At 39.2% G+C, this 13,913-nt stretch overlaps 2 protein-coding genes across 4 annotated transcripts in view; one reads left to right on the forward strand and one right to left on the reverse strand.

Moving 5' to 3' along the window:
- cep72 (centrosomal protein 72) overlaps nt 1-13,913 on the forward strand; it is a 43,670-nt gene that overhangs the window by 8,099 nt on the left and 21,658 nt on the right. Inside the window, exons 11-13 of the mRNA XM_017695807.2 lie at nt 113-206; nt 2,254-2,432; nt 3,233-3,372. Of these exons, the coding sequence (XP_017551296.1) occupies nt 113-206; nt 2,254-2,432; nt 3,233-3,358 (399 nt within the window). The 3' untranslated portion in view covers nt 3,359-3,372. The remainder of the gene's footprint in view (nt 1-112; nt 207-2,253; nt 2,433-3,232; nt 3,373-13,913) is intronic.
- Nucleotides 10,799-13,913, reverse strand: part of LOC108426377 (tubulin polymerization-promoting protein) — a 36,397-nt gene continuing 33,282 nt past the window's right edge. For 2 of the 3 annotated variants that reach the window (XM_017695809.2, XM_037534090.1), the window contains exon 5: nt 10,809-11,413. In XM_017695809.2, the coding sequence (XP_017551298.1) occupies nt 11,204-11,413 (210 nt within the window). In that variant the 3' untranslated portion in view covers nt 10,809-11,203. Of the gene's footprint in view, nt 11,414-13,913 lie in introns of all 3 variants that reach the window. The other variant, XM_017695808.2, reaches the window with a different exon arrangement.

The raw sequence follows: 13,913 nt of genomic DNA on the forward strand, positions 1-13,913 counted from the left end.
AGCTGATGTTCGCTGCGCTGTATAATAATTAAGCTACATTAATGTGTTCTTGGTAGTGTTTAATCTCTACTCTAGTATAATATTGTTTATTGTATGCTGGTTTTATTCTCAGGGAGCCTATAAGAAACCGATGGAGCTGCTCCTGAGTTTGGTGGATGAGTACTGGGCTGGGAAGAAGAAGAACTACAACACTAAACACTTCTTCAGTAAGTGATCATCTTCCAGACAGAAGTTGGGATTTACTCATGAACATGGAGGCTAATGGCTACTCCATGCTTTCCATAATCTGCTCCTTGGTTGTTTGCCTGCTTAAACAAACATGGAGTTATTTTAATAATTTAGTTTACATACTGGGTATATTATGTGATGCCTTTTGCATTGATAATTTAAAGAAGCAACAGTTTTAACCAGATTTCCTGTACATTCAGGTGCACTTGACCAGTAAAGTGATTATCTTTCTGATTATTGGGTTGCTGCTACTATCTCTGCACAAAGTTGGTGTTTTATATTCTTGCACCTGTTCTGAGAAATATTCAGTGTAGAGGAACTACAGTGTAGTAGTGAACATTACTTTCTTGCTACATTATTCTAGGTAGATGTAAATATGTAGGAGAACATTTACACTGATTGAGCATGTCTGGCAGGTTTCCTTCCTTACGCCAGAGCACTGTATAGTCGTGTTGTCTTTTTGTAGTGAGCGCCATGCTCTTATGCCCATATTAGGAACTCCGGGTCTAAGCTCCATTTCTCCATTGCTCCATTTCATGGCCAGAGTGAATAGGGTTTTTGGAAAATTGTCTCTTGTCTCGAATACCCCTGGATCCTCTAAATTACGAAGTTGTTAAACCTGTTGAAATGAATATTGCTATATGTAAGCTAAAGCTACTGTGCACTAACTTCACATCTAGACTGGCATCCTTAAGCAGATTTTGGCATTATTTCCTTGTACAGACTGAGGGCAGATGAAAAGGAGTCGGAACAAAAGACGCAGTTTTCCCTTCAGTTCTCTGTTCTTCATCTCATTCGCACTGAAACACGATAGATCTCTTCTGTTAGCTTGATTTGAAGAGATCTATGTACCTTCAATCAGGTTAATCCAGTACAGACTCCTCTTAATATTCACTGCTCACCACTGATAAACTGATTTAGGCTCTCAGGATATCCTAATTATTATTTTAATGCTGGTAACAATTCTCTGAGGACATTTGCCAGCTTTTTTGCCAGCTTTTGTTTCGACTCCTCCTATTCCACCTCAAGTGGTACAGCAGTCACGTTCTGAAGCCTTCAGCTGGTTAAAAAAGTCCCTAAAAAGTCGCAAAGCTGAAGTCAGTTTCTTGTTCGAATTCTCCCGTTCCACCTTAAATGATGCAGCAGTTACATTCTGGCACGTTAGGCATTTAAGGTGGAACGGGAAAATTTGAACAAGCAGCTGGCGAAAAAGAAGCTGACTCAGCTTCATGGAGGGTTGAAAGGCATGATATGAGGAGGTTTCTCGGTTTCTGCTTAACGGGTGAGTAACGGTAACTTATTTATACCGTTATACCGAACCAGCAAATCAGTAATTTGTCTTGTTTGCTAATGTTTGTGATTGCTAGTCACAGGTGGTGCACCATTTAAGGTGGATCGGAAACATTCAAGCAAGAAACTTTGAAAAAAGAAGCTACGTTCAGCCTAGTAGTTTTAACACGGGTAGTATTTTTGATAAGGAGTTTTAGCCTATCAAAAAATCTCACCCAGAGGTTTTATTTAAAGATGTACCTGTAATTATGCACTATGGTAGAACATTTTTTGCACAGCCCCTCAGAGCACTGGCACAACCCGCCTTAGTTTCGTGTAGCTTAGTGACATTAAATTGATGTGCAGTAGCTTTAGCTCACATGTAGCAATATTAGTATTATAGCTCTTTACAACCTCGCAATTCAGAGAATCCAGTGGTATTTGGGAGAAAAATGTTCACAGGACAAAACGTATCAGGTTCTGAACATTTGTATTTAACACATTCTGGCCATAGAGAAATGGAGCTCAGACCCAGAGTTCCTAATATGAGCGGACTACCGAATGACACACGACTACAGTGGTCTATGTATTCCTTCAGCCAAGACTTGTTTGGTGTCTAATGTTTGCGTCTTTAGTTTTGCAACTACAAAGTTAATGTAGCCATCAAGCACTGGAAGCTTATACCCCACCAATTAGCATAGTGTAAACCGTGTAAATCCCAGCTAACGTCACTTGTGCTCTACAACTTGTCTTCAGTGCAAGCTGTTCGTATCCTCTGCATGATGGAGCAGGAAGTTGTGAGTGGAGAAGAGGAGATGAAGGCTCTGAGAGAAAAGATCCAAACCCTGAACACCCAGGCAGAACTGCAGAAGAGACAGCATCAATCAGAGATACAGAGTCTCTCAGAGCAGCTACAGAGAGCATATGGCTCTGCCGTAAGTCCTAATCAGATGTTTAAGTTGTTTAGAATTAATCTGGTAGTCACACTGAATCATATTAAAAGATTCACTTTTTCACACCTCTGTAAACTACATTTGGCTGACCAGTTGTGTGACTTTTGTAAATAACATTGATAACAACAAGTATAATTTATTTGGAAATTTTCTGGCATATGTGCCAAGTGAGTGTGGGATAGGGCTGCCAAAATTGTTCAAGAAGGTCAGTTAGCCATCAGTGTCGTTGCTATTCTATTCATCTTCTATTTTGTAATGTTCATATGATCCACACAGTCAATCTGACAGGCTGTAATACACTATATGAAGTGTAGGGGGCGATATGGCTTCTACTGTTTCATGATCCACACAGTCATTCTGACAGACTGTAATACACTACAGGAAGTGTAGGGTGCGATATGACTTCTACTGTTTCATTTAAAAAGTGCTCTATAATGTTGATATGGTCTACAGTCACTCTGACAGACTGCAATACACTACAGGAAGCGTAGGGGGCGATATGGCTTCTACTGTTTCATTTAAAACGTGCTCTATAATGTTCATATGGTCCACACAGTCATTCTGACAGACTGTAATACACTACAGGAAGTGTAGAGGGCAAATGACTTCTATTAATGAAATGGAACTACTAATGAATGGGACTGACTGGCAACGCTGATATGAAGTGACAAAGCGTAATGGTTTGATGTGGCTAGTATAAATTAATTGTAGAAATAAAATAATTTATTACAGTCCTAACTTGGTAAATACCGCTCAGTTTATTATGTTATTTTGTATTAAAGGAGCAGCTCGATGAGCAGTTGAGGAGTGTTTTGGAGGAGAATGTGTCCTTGCAGAAGCAGCTGATCCGATTGGAGCAGAAACTCCTCTCTGACCAGCTGAGAGAAATGTCAAACACTGGAGACTAAGGTCAGTTCGTCAGGTATGTTTGTCTTTCTGCTGGTAGAACTGGTCTGTGTTTTTGGCTGAAGGGGTGTGTAATGTACAGACTTAATCTGTCACAACACTGACAGGACATAAAAAGCAGAGTTCAGTGTGATTCTTTTAGATAAAAAAAAAAAGTGTGCTTTGTCAGCTGAATACGTTTCAGTAACAGACCTGAAGGCCACATTTATGCAACTATTTTTTATACTGTAATGAATTACATAATGTAGATTTGAATATGAGGCCAGATAGAAATAAGTGGTTTTAGATATTATAACCCCATATCCTCAAAAGTTGTAAATAAAAATAAAATGCAAATAAAAACAAAATGCAATGATATGCAAAAATATTTTTTGGAATTTGATGCCAACAACACAAAAAAAAAACACTCTGTGTTTGATTGGCAACAGGTCATTAACATGATTGGGTATAAAATGAGTATCTCGGGGAGTCTTTCAGAAGTAAAGATGAAGACTTTGTTTTTCAACTTTGTTTTATTATTGTTGTTTTAAATAATATCCTAGCTTCCTGATACTGATATTGAAACCCATTAAGCTGCACAGGAGTGAAGTATTAGAATAATGTTTTGCACTTGCCTGCAGCCAGATAAGTTTTATATTGTTGAAGACATTGGATTGATTTGTTTGAACGGACAAAATACATCTGGTAATTAGGAAAATGGTCTTCTACAGCAGGTCAGAATTGGTGGTCGGTTTCATGTCTTGGTGTAACATCGCATTATTAAAATACGTATTAGTGTTTATTAGTGGCCCGGTTCTGTGCGAGTAGTTCTGAAGGCTTTTCCTTTCTCAGTTGCGCTGTAAATTTGATGTGCACTCTCCAAACAAGGTTAACACACAGACCACAGTGAATGAGGTCATTGACAGTGGACTGAAATTAGCAACTGCATCAGTCATTTCACTCTGCCAGAACTTATTCTGTCGGTAAGGTTGATAAACTTTAAAGGAACGTTGCACATAGAATGAGGTCACAGTAGCTTTGCCAATAATAATAATAAAGGTTAGCCTATTCATGCTTTACAACTAAATTTAGTATGATGAGGAAAATACCACAGCGATTAAACCCTTTATCCACCCGGGGGGGCCTTGTCGTGGCGGAAGGGCTTGTGTGGTTCTTCCAGGGATCTTCAGAGCTAAGTCGTCGGCAGCAGTATGCTCCTGGTAGGGTCTCCCAGGGCGAACAGGTCTGGAGTGAAGACCCAGGCTAACACGATCCAAAAAACCCACCACGAAAATCGGGGGGGGGGGCGCAGAGCTTATGCGGGAGGTTGAGGGGTACCAACTAGATATAGTTGGGCTCACCTCCACCCAGAGTGTCGGCTCTGGAACCAAACTCCTTGATAGGGGTTGGTCCCTCTCCTACTTAGGGGTTGCACAGTGTGAGAGGCGCTGGGCGGTAGTGGGGAAAGTCACGAGTCCCCAGCTGGCGGCCGTGCAGTTGGAGTTTGTACTGGTGGATGAGAGGGTCGCCTCAGTGCGAATTAAAATTGCAGAGAGGAAAAAGACTTTCGGTCAGCTTCAAGGAGGTTCTCCGGTGACTCAGGAGTGGTCGGGGTGGCTGCGCCCAAGCTGTATTCGGCAAGGGTGGAGAAACTCTGACTTCAAATGAGGATGTTGTCGGTCGGTGGAAGGAGCATTTGAAGAACTCCTTAATCCGGGAGACATGCCTCCCTCACAGGAGTCAGGGCCTCTGGCGTGTCAAGCTCCATTTCCCTGGTGGAGGTCACTGGGGTAGTTGGCAAGCTCTTCAGTGGCAAGGCCCCGGGTGTGGATGAGATTTGTCCGGAGATGCTTAAGGCTGTGGGTATTGTGGGGCTGTCGTGGCTGACACGCCTCTGCAATATTGCATGGACCTCAGGAACAGTACCCTTGGACTGGCAGACCGGGTGGTGGTCCCCATTTTTAAAAAAGGGGACCGGAGGGTGTGTGCCAACTATCGGGGTATTACACTGCTCAGCCTCCCTGGGAAAGTCTATGCCAAGGTGCCTGAAAGGAGACTCCGACCAATAGTTGAACCTCAGACTGAGGAGGAAAAATGCGGATTCTGTCCTAGCCATGGAACAATGGACCAGCTTTTCACCCTCTCGTGGATTGTTGAGGGGACATGGGAGTTTGCCAACCCAGTCTACATGTGTTTTGTGGATTTGGAGAAGGCTTACGACCGGGTTCCCCGAGATATCTTGTGGGAGGGCCTCCGGGAGTATGGGGTACCAGGGCTACACTCTATTTGATAGGGTGAGGAGCTCGGCCATCCGGGAGGAGCTCGGCATTGAGAGGAGCCAGCTGAGGTGGTTCAAGCATCTGATTCGGATGCCCCCTGGACGTTGCCCGGTGGGGGTGTACCAGGCACGGCCTAAAGGCCCCGGGGTCGTCCTAGGGACCTGCTAGAGAGATTACATCTCCAAGTTGGCCTGGGAACGGCTTGGGGTCCCTGGGAATGAGCTGGAGGAAGTTGCAGGGGACAGGGTCATCTGGGATTCTCTGCTCTCCCTACTGCTACCGTGACCCTATCTGGATTAAGCGTCAACAACGATGCTGATTATTAAACTGTAAAATTGAGTGACATGATGTGTGTTATTGTGTCCAAATTAATTATTCTCCTATTAAACATTAATAAATACATGACAGAATATTACAGCACTTCCATTATGTCAACACTTTTTCAGTGTCTCATAATAAAACTCATTTCTTTGTTTACCAAAGTACAATATCAAAGTACAAACTACAAATATCAGGTGGTGCTATCATTCAGCTGTAAAAACAGATTAAGTAAAAGTGTAATGAAGCAAAACAAAAAAAGGGTAATTCAAGTCTTTTCTAATATTTAATAAAATAGTTTGACATTTTTATGTTTTAAACCTTTTTTATGTATTAAACCTTTAAGTCATAACATTTTACAAATTATGGCAAACTCCCCATAAATTCATATTTCCTTAAATGTCATATGGCGCAACCGACAACAAAGCTTTTGCTGACATGCATTTAAGAAAGAGTGGATATGGTATTGACCCCAAGTGACCTTTGTAGTGCAATGCCAAGGACAGTACTTTCACAAATGTGGGAAAATGTGCTCAATTTGCCAGGTCAAGTGGTGTGACTCCAGGAAAACTATAAAAATTTGTTGGTATTTTTTATGTATTTAAAAACAAATATACTGTTGAGTTTAAGTAATCATTTTTATGCAGGTGTCCATAGTTTGTACACATTTTCAGTGATGGAAAATGACCAAGGTATATTTTGGTTATTCAGTCTGAATTTACATGACCAAATCTTTCAGTAAACAAAATTCCAAATTAAATTTGTTGCAAATTATTCAGTAACTGCATGAAATAAATGTTTTTTATATTTTTTTTACGTTTTTTGTAGAAGTTCCCCTCAAATTAACAGAAAATGTGTTCTATGATCATAAACAAATTGCCATATGCTTACAATTTCCTGCTCAAAGCCAAAAATCTTCCACACACGTTTTTTTGTATAAAAATATTTTTTTTTTTTACAGTGCAGATCACTGAAGAGGCACTGAGATCTGAGATCCAGTTTATAGTTCAGATTTGTGGATCGACTTTCAGTAGGAAAAAAAAAGTTCAGCTTCCTTTATTATAAAGTTTTATAATTACATTACCCATCTATTCGACTGGAAAGAAGACAGTTACACCTTTTGAATGAAGCTTATGAAATATGAACATTATGAAGTACAAATATGACTGTGTTTTGGATCCACCGGTGGTTAGATGTAACTCCATCTAAATATCAGCATAGTCTTTTTAAAAAGAATTTATTTTGAAAGCCGTTTTTTGTCATTGACCCAGATATACCTTACTCAGTTAACAGTACTCACTGGAGTAAATTAGGATTTTATATTGTGCTGTTAAAAATCATGTAATCAAAAGTGGTATATGATAAAATAAATATGAAAAAATCTTCAAATTTGTGCTGAACTGTATGAACTAAAGGACATTTCAGATATGGTCATTAATGAGTTTCTTAAACTTTTTCTTAAACCAGAATGGTTATAACTCCATAAACATCGTTGCTGTACAAAGAAAAACAAGCATCTCCAAAAGAGTATATTTACAGGAGACGATTTTTAAGGATATTTAAAGAGGCATAACGCCCTTAACTTTTAATTTTTTAATGTAAAGATACTTCAGTCATTTTTGGGCATTTCTATTGGTCCAATCATCATGGGATTTTCAGACAATGTAAAGGAGAATGGTCATATTCATATGAAGTAGAAGAAACAAAATGAACAAAAATGGAGATAAATGTTACTATTATTAGTTATTAGTTTTGAGTTTTAAGCAGAACAGAATTTGGAATGGTAAGGAATCACATTATGTTTTTGGGTGGGGTTCCCCTTCAAGCATTACTTGTTATATGATGTAATAGAGTGAAACAAGTGGTGCACTGTACCCAAGTGTGAATGGGAAATAAATGAAAACCAGGCGGTTCCTTAGGTCAGGTTTTTTTTCTTTTGTCCTCCTTTTTTTTTTCTTTCTTTCATTTTAAAATTTTTTTTTTATTTTGAACAACGCTACAAAACATGGACAAGTTAAAGTCTTGAACGTTACCATGACCACATAACATGCAGCAGGGCACTGTAACACATAAAAAAAAAAGTTATATGAAAAATAAGACAACATTTGTTCCTCGAAACAGAGGGATTACAGTATTTGGCATTAAAGCACACACACAAAAAAAATCAAGTCATTTGTTAAATACAACAACAATTCCTAACTTGCGGTTTAATATAAATATAAGTCACTTCCTAAGCATGAACTAGCAGGAACAGTGTGCCACCATATCTGAAAAATAGATGTTCTGTAGAAGAATATGTCTGTACATGCTATAATCTCCTCCCCGGAAACCTCCTCTGTGTTTTTCTAGCCTTGTGACATTTGAACCGGCACAGTTTCGGAAAACTAACTAGTGGGGGAAAATTTTGAGCTTTACTATTTAGGTTACTGCATGTTATTTGGCTGAAGTGCTTTTCTTGTAAACATTGTTCATTAGGCTGGAATAATTGCACATACCAAAAAGGTGCCATAATATAAAATTATTAAATTATTACTTATAACACTGAAACCCAGAATAAATAAGTAATTTAAAGAAATACCTTTTGTAATTCTTATTAATTTTTTTTTTGCATAAATTGTCTCTTTTAAACCTGATTACCAGACCTGCATAAGAATTCAGTGTGCCCTGATGTGAAATTATTGAAACCCAGAAAAAAAGCTACAAATATTTAAGTGAGTTTTTTTTTTTTTTTTTTTAAAGAAATTTTTTCATTTTGTACCACAAAAATAGCCTGACACTATCAACAGAAGTCTACAATTATTACTGAAAGTGTGTTTCTGTATCATAATTCTCTGTAAAGATATAATTTAGTTATGGAAGCTTTATCCATATACTTTTATAATTCAGTTAAAATATCAGTTTTGGAAGTTCTGTCCATTAAGTTGCTTTCACACTGTACACGGTATGTGCTGCGCAGGGTCTTCGGTGGGTAACAGAAGTAAAGAGAACTTTGTGTTTAGCTGTAGCCAAACCATCAAATTAATACATCCATTATATGAGCTAATTATGCTCTCTTTGTAAGGAAGCATCCAGTTCTTTAAGTACTGACTAACATTATGAACACCTCCTTGTTTCTACACTCATTGTCCATTTTATCAGCTCCACTTATTGTATAGCTGCACTTTGTAGTTCTACAGTTACAGACTGTAGTCCATCTGTTTCTCTGATACTTTGTTAGCCCCCTTTTACCCTGTTCTTCAGAGGTCAGGAGCCCATTGGACCCTCACAGAGCAGGTACTATTTGGGTGGATGATCATTCTCAGCACTGCAGTAACACTGAAGTGGTGGTGGTCTGAGTGGATCAGACACAGCAGTGCTGCTGGAGTTTTTAAACACCTCAGTGTCGCTGCTAGACTGAGAATAGTCCACCAACCAAAAATATCCAGCCAGCAGCATCCTGTGAGCACTGATGAAAGACTAGAGGATGACCAACACAAACTGTGCAGCAACAAATGAGCTTTCGTCTCTGACTTTACATCTGCAAGGTGGACTGACGGGTAGGAGTGTATAATAGAGTGGAGAGTAAGTGGACACAGTGTTTAAAAATTCCAGCAGCACTGCTGCGTCTGATCGACTTGCACCAGCACAACATACACTAACACACCACCACCATGTCAGTGTTACTGCAGTGCTGAGAATGGTCCACCACCCAAACAGTACCTGCTCTGTGAGGGTCTATGGGGGTTCTGGCCACTGAAGAACAGGGTAAAAGGGGGCTAACAAAGTATCAGAGAAACAGATGGACTACAGTCTGTAACTGTAGAACTACAAAGTGCAGCTATGTACATAAAGAACACTTGCTGTATGTACTTGTTTCTTTACTAAGACAGTATAATTAGTTCTGTTTAATTGCACTGCAGTACATTAAACTTCAGTCTTACTAGCATTCCAACTTATAAGACCTCAGAAACACTAAATTGCTGTGACCTATATTGTGCGAATGTTTGAGTATTGTGAGATTGAACTTCACCATATTGCTCTTCAGTACTTCACCTCAATAGCTATAAACTTGGGGAAAAAAAAGATGGTTCTTCAGCATTATTCCGTGTTCTGTGTGAAAGCAGCTTCAGTAGTCAGACTGATAGTAAGTAAAGAAGGTTGTGCATAGCTGAACCAAGACATTGTGGGCAGCAATGATAAACAGCGTTACAGCAATTGTGGAATGTGTGTCTAAATTCCTGCTTCCGGCCGCTCTAATCTCAGTGCATTCATCGTGCTTTTTACGTGATGGGTATCAACAGAAGAAAATAACAGCCAGTGTTTATATTATGCCACCAAGCATTAGCATCAGAAATACATACAGATAACACTATAAATATTTTTGACCCTATATACTGGATAGAAACATCGAGAAAATATTAAGATATACAATCTCAATCACCAGTGATTTCTTTATGCACCAAACAAGCAGTTGAGCGTATGAACCGTTTTGTTACTATTAAAAGATGTGCGCAAATTTCACGAAAAAAAAAAAATATCAGTAGAATTCTTTAAAGCTCAGTAAATTAGCTGATGGGTTAAACCTGGGCTTAGTCTGCAGTCAGTGTTGCTTTTTGGAAAGACAAAAAAAGAAGTCTACACAAGTCCAATCTGACCACAAGGAAAGATGCACAATAACACACACAAGTATAAAGGTCAATATTAAACAGGAAGTAAAATAACCACCAAAAGAACTGAACTTTACATGTGATATTGTTACACTAAATATTCATCCTTCTTAAGTTCTTAAGAGGCCATAAAATGCTAATTATTATAGGCCACATATTGCAAGTGATGGTGTAGGTACATCTTATTCCAATAACACAGTCAAGAGCCCTCATTAAAATGTTTGATGATATAGCCTCATTTGAAAAGAAAACATTTTTCTTCTGCTTAGTGTTTTTTTTTTTTTTTTCTTCGTTATCAATCTTGGCATCATTCATAGCTCTTGGGAAATATTATTAAGACCTGTTTTGCGTTTATAACACTTTTCCGATTTGCCTCTCTGAGACTTTAGTAGAAAGTTTGAGAGTAATCTTCGATTTGGTCAGGAATGTACCAGCTGGCGACGTCTCTGTAAACAGTGTTCCAGTTCTCAGACAGCATAGGAAAAGGAACAGAAAACGGATCTCATTCACAGAAGAACAAAAACAGATATAAACATACCCTCGACCGGTAATGGAAAATGCTATCCTGTTGTGCTTATTTTTTTTTTTTTTCCTGTTTTGTTCATTTGTGGATCAGGGAAATCTCTCACATGGGTTTCTGTTGGGGTTTGCCTTGCATTTTCTTTTCGTACGAGCCCGCGTGTTTGTATCCCGAGACGTAGCCGGATGTGTCAACCATGTCGACCCGGCCTGCCTTGCCCTTCCCACGGCCCGTCTCGTCGAAACGCTCCTTGTGGGAGCCTGTGAACTTGCTGGTGTCTGTCAGCCGCGACACGGTGGGGGACGCCACGGCCCTCTGCGGGTCAAGAAGAGAAGAAAAGGTTAGAACTTAAGTGCTTATAAAGGGCCTAGATTTCACATTTTTCCTTTTTTTTTTTGTTTGCTTTTTTTATGTTTGTGCAGTTCCGTGTCCTCAAAATGGTCATTAATTTTTCCATAACTATAACCTCTCTGTAGACTTTAGAAGTAGACAGGCTGTGCATAAACTGCTTAGTATTCTACGTCTTGCTTCCTGAGGTCTATGTCCCAAAAACGGTTATAACTCATTTTTACTTCACCATTTTCCATCCTTTCTCTTAGAGCTGGACGATATGGCCAAAAATGTCATCACAATAAACAAAATTCATATTGTTTGATATCGATACATTATCGTGATAAATGTCAAATGATTATTTCTTTTGAGTTTGAAGGCTGATTTTTGCTCCTGAGTGGTTAATTGCTGTTTAACTATCCTTTATGGCCAGAACATGACAAACACTCAAACAGTGGAATATTCCACAAATCTGTAATGGGAGAGTGGGAGCAAGTTTCTGATGAGCTGTTTTTATCAGCTGGAAAACACAGTCCTCCTTTTAGGCATGTTTAAACTGAAGGCGGTGCTTTTGGGTCTTGTTTGATCTACATTATCATCAATTGACCGTATGGTGTGAGTGATGGAGCGCTGCTTCAAGTTAGCCAACTGCTTTAAACAGCTAGCCTGGAAAGATAACGCTCTCCCGCTTTCCAGTGCCTTACAGCTTCTTCACTTTACTTTTGTTTAAATCAGGGCTGTAACTCACTTCTTTTTCACTTTCGTTGTTTTGGAATGCACTAGTACTTAAATATGTCTTTTTGAGCACTGTAACAGTGCTTTAGTTGTGAGGCTCAGATGTGATTTAACACTGCTAAAGCTTGTTAGGATGTACAGAAAGAGGTGAGTTCACTGTAGGTCAGTACAGTTACGCCACTTATCTAGTCATTCACACTTGGTCACAGGAGAACATATGGCCAGTCGCTCCATTTAAACAGGATATAACTCAATATTTCAGCTGTTACTAAAGACTCATCGCCTCCATCTCTAATCGTGTCGGGGAAAACTTATATCGCAATAATTATCGTTATTGTTTTATCGTCCAGCCCTACACTCTAGTTAAACACACTACTTTTGTTACTGTGCCTTTAAGACATGTAGATGAATATGAGATATGTAAATGAGTTCTGTTCTTACTGGCTGTCCTGTGTTTTGCCTCATTTAAAAAGCAGACAGGGCTTAAACTCCCCCCTACAACTTTAGTATGAGTGGGTGGAGCTAAACTGATTCAGGGAAATAAACTTCAACCACTCCTTTCGGATGTTTGGACCCTTTGAAAGGCTGCATTGATACATTTGCTTCCTGACAGCCATGAACAGCAAAACGTTTAATCACTTTCCCACTTTTTTAAAGCCTAAAGTTTCCATTTGTGGACTGTATGAGCTGAGGAGCTTTAAAACTTTCACAAAAGGAACTCTTTAATTAAGAAAAAAATCAGTTTTCCATGTCAAAGCCACTTTAAAATTCTCAGAATAAGACTCTCAGCTCCAGCTCTAATCAGCCTCACCTGATCCATCTAATTATTGCCTACAGAAGTCCTTAATTAGCTGAAGGGGTGGTTAGATTTGGGTTGAAGATAGGAACCCTCCTACCCTCCTACCTGCAGGAAGGTAGGAGGGTTGGTGAGTACTGCTGTTTAGGGAGTAGAACAGGGGTTTTTAATCAAAATTCAGTAGGTCCAGTTAAAGAAAATTTCCTCAAGCAAAGGTCCAGAACATCATAATGTCCAAGTTTTAATCATGATTTAGTGCCATATACTGTTTACTGAAGTAGCCTAGTAGGTATATCAACATCTTATACAGTCAACAACTGAATGTCAAATCAAATAAAGTATAAGTCAGTAATATTTAAACAATATTTGTCAGTTTTCTCTTTTTAGAGCATGACGTGAAATAATCTAGCTCACTTTCTTCTCTGACTGCTGTTTCTTGCCTTGTCCCTCCCGTGTGTCGCCACTCACTCGAGTCTTAGTCCTCATCAAAATGCACAGATCTGATTGGCTGAGTAGCGTCATGTGTGATATTTACAAAGCATGTGATTGGTCTGTGAGTCTCCTGGGCCACTAAAGCTACTGTAAAGGCTAGAAAAGTTACGCCAGTTAAAACAGGACCACCCTGTCAAAATGAAATAATTATCCATAGTTTATCAGTTAAAAGTCCAGGTCCGCGTATGACGGTGCCAGGGTCCGGACTCGGACTGTGGTCCACCTTTTAGTGACCTCTGACTTGGAAAATTTTTTTGTGTAACATGTACTAAGAATTTCTGTACACACCATTGTTCAGCTTTTCTCTGTCAGTTTTCCTGATTATTACAATGTAAAGGCTTGTTAAAAAAAAAAGCTTAAGCTCTCAACACCTCTAAAGGTAATGACACCTAAGACTTCTATTGTTATTCTGCCCTTTAAAGGGAAATTCCACCGATTTTTTAATTTTTTTTCTTTTTCAAA

This window comes from Pygocentrus nattereri, chromosome 24, assembly GCF_015220715.1.
Source record: "Pygocentrus nattereri isolate fPygNat1 chromosome 24, fPygNat1.pri, whole genome shotgun sequence".
In the NCBI taxonomy this organism is placed as follows: domain Eukaryota; kingdom Metazoa; phylum Chordata; class Actinopteri; order Characiformes; family Serrasalmidae; genus Pygocentrus; species Pygocentrus nattereri.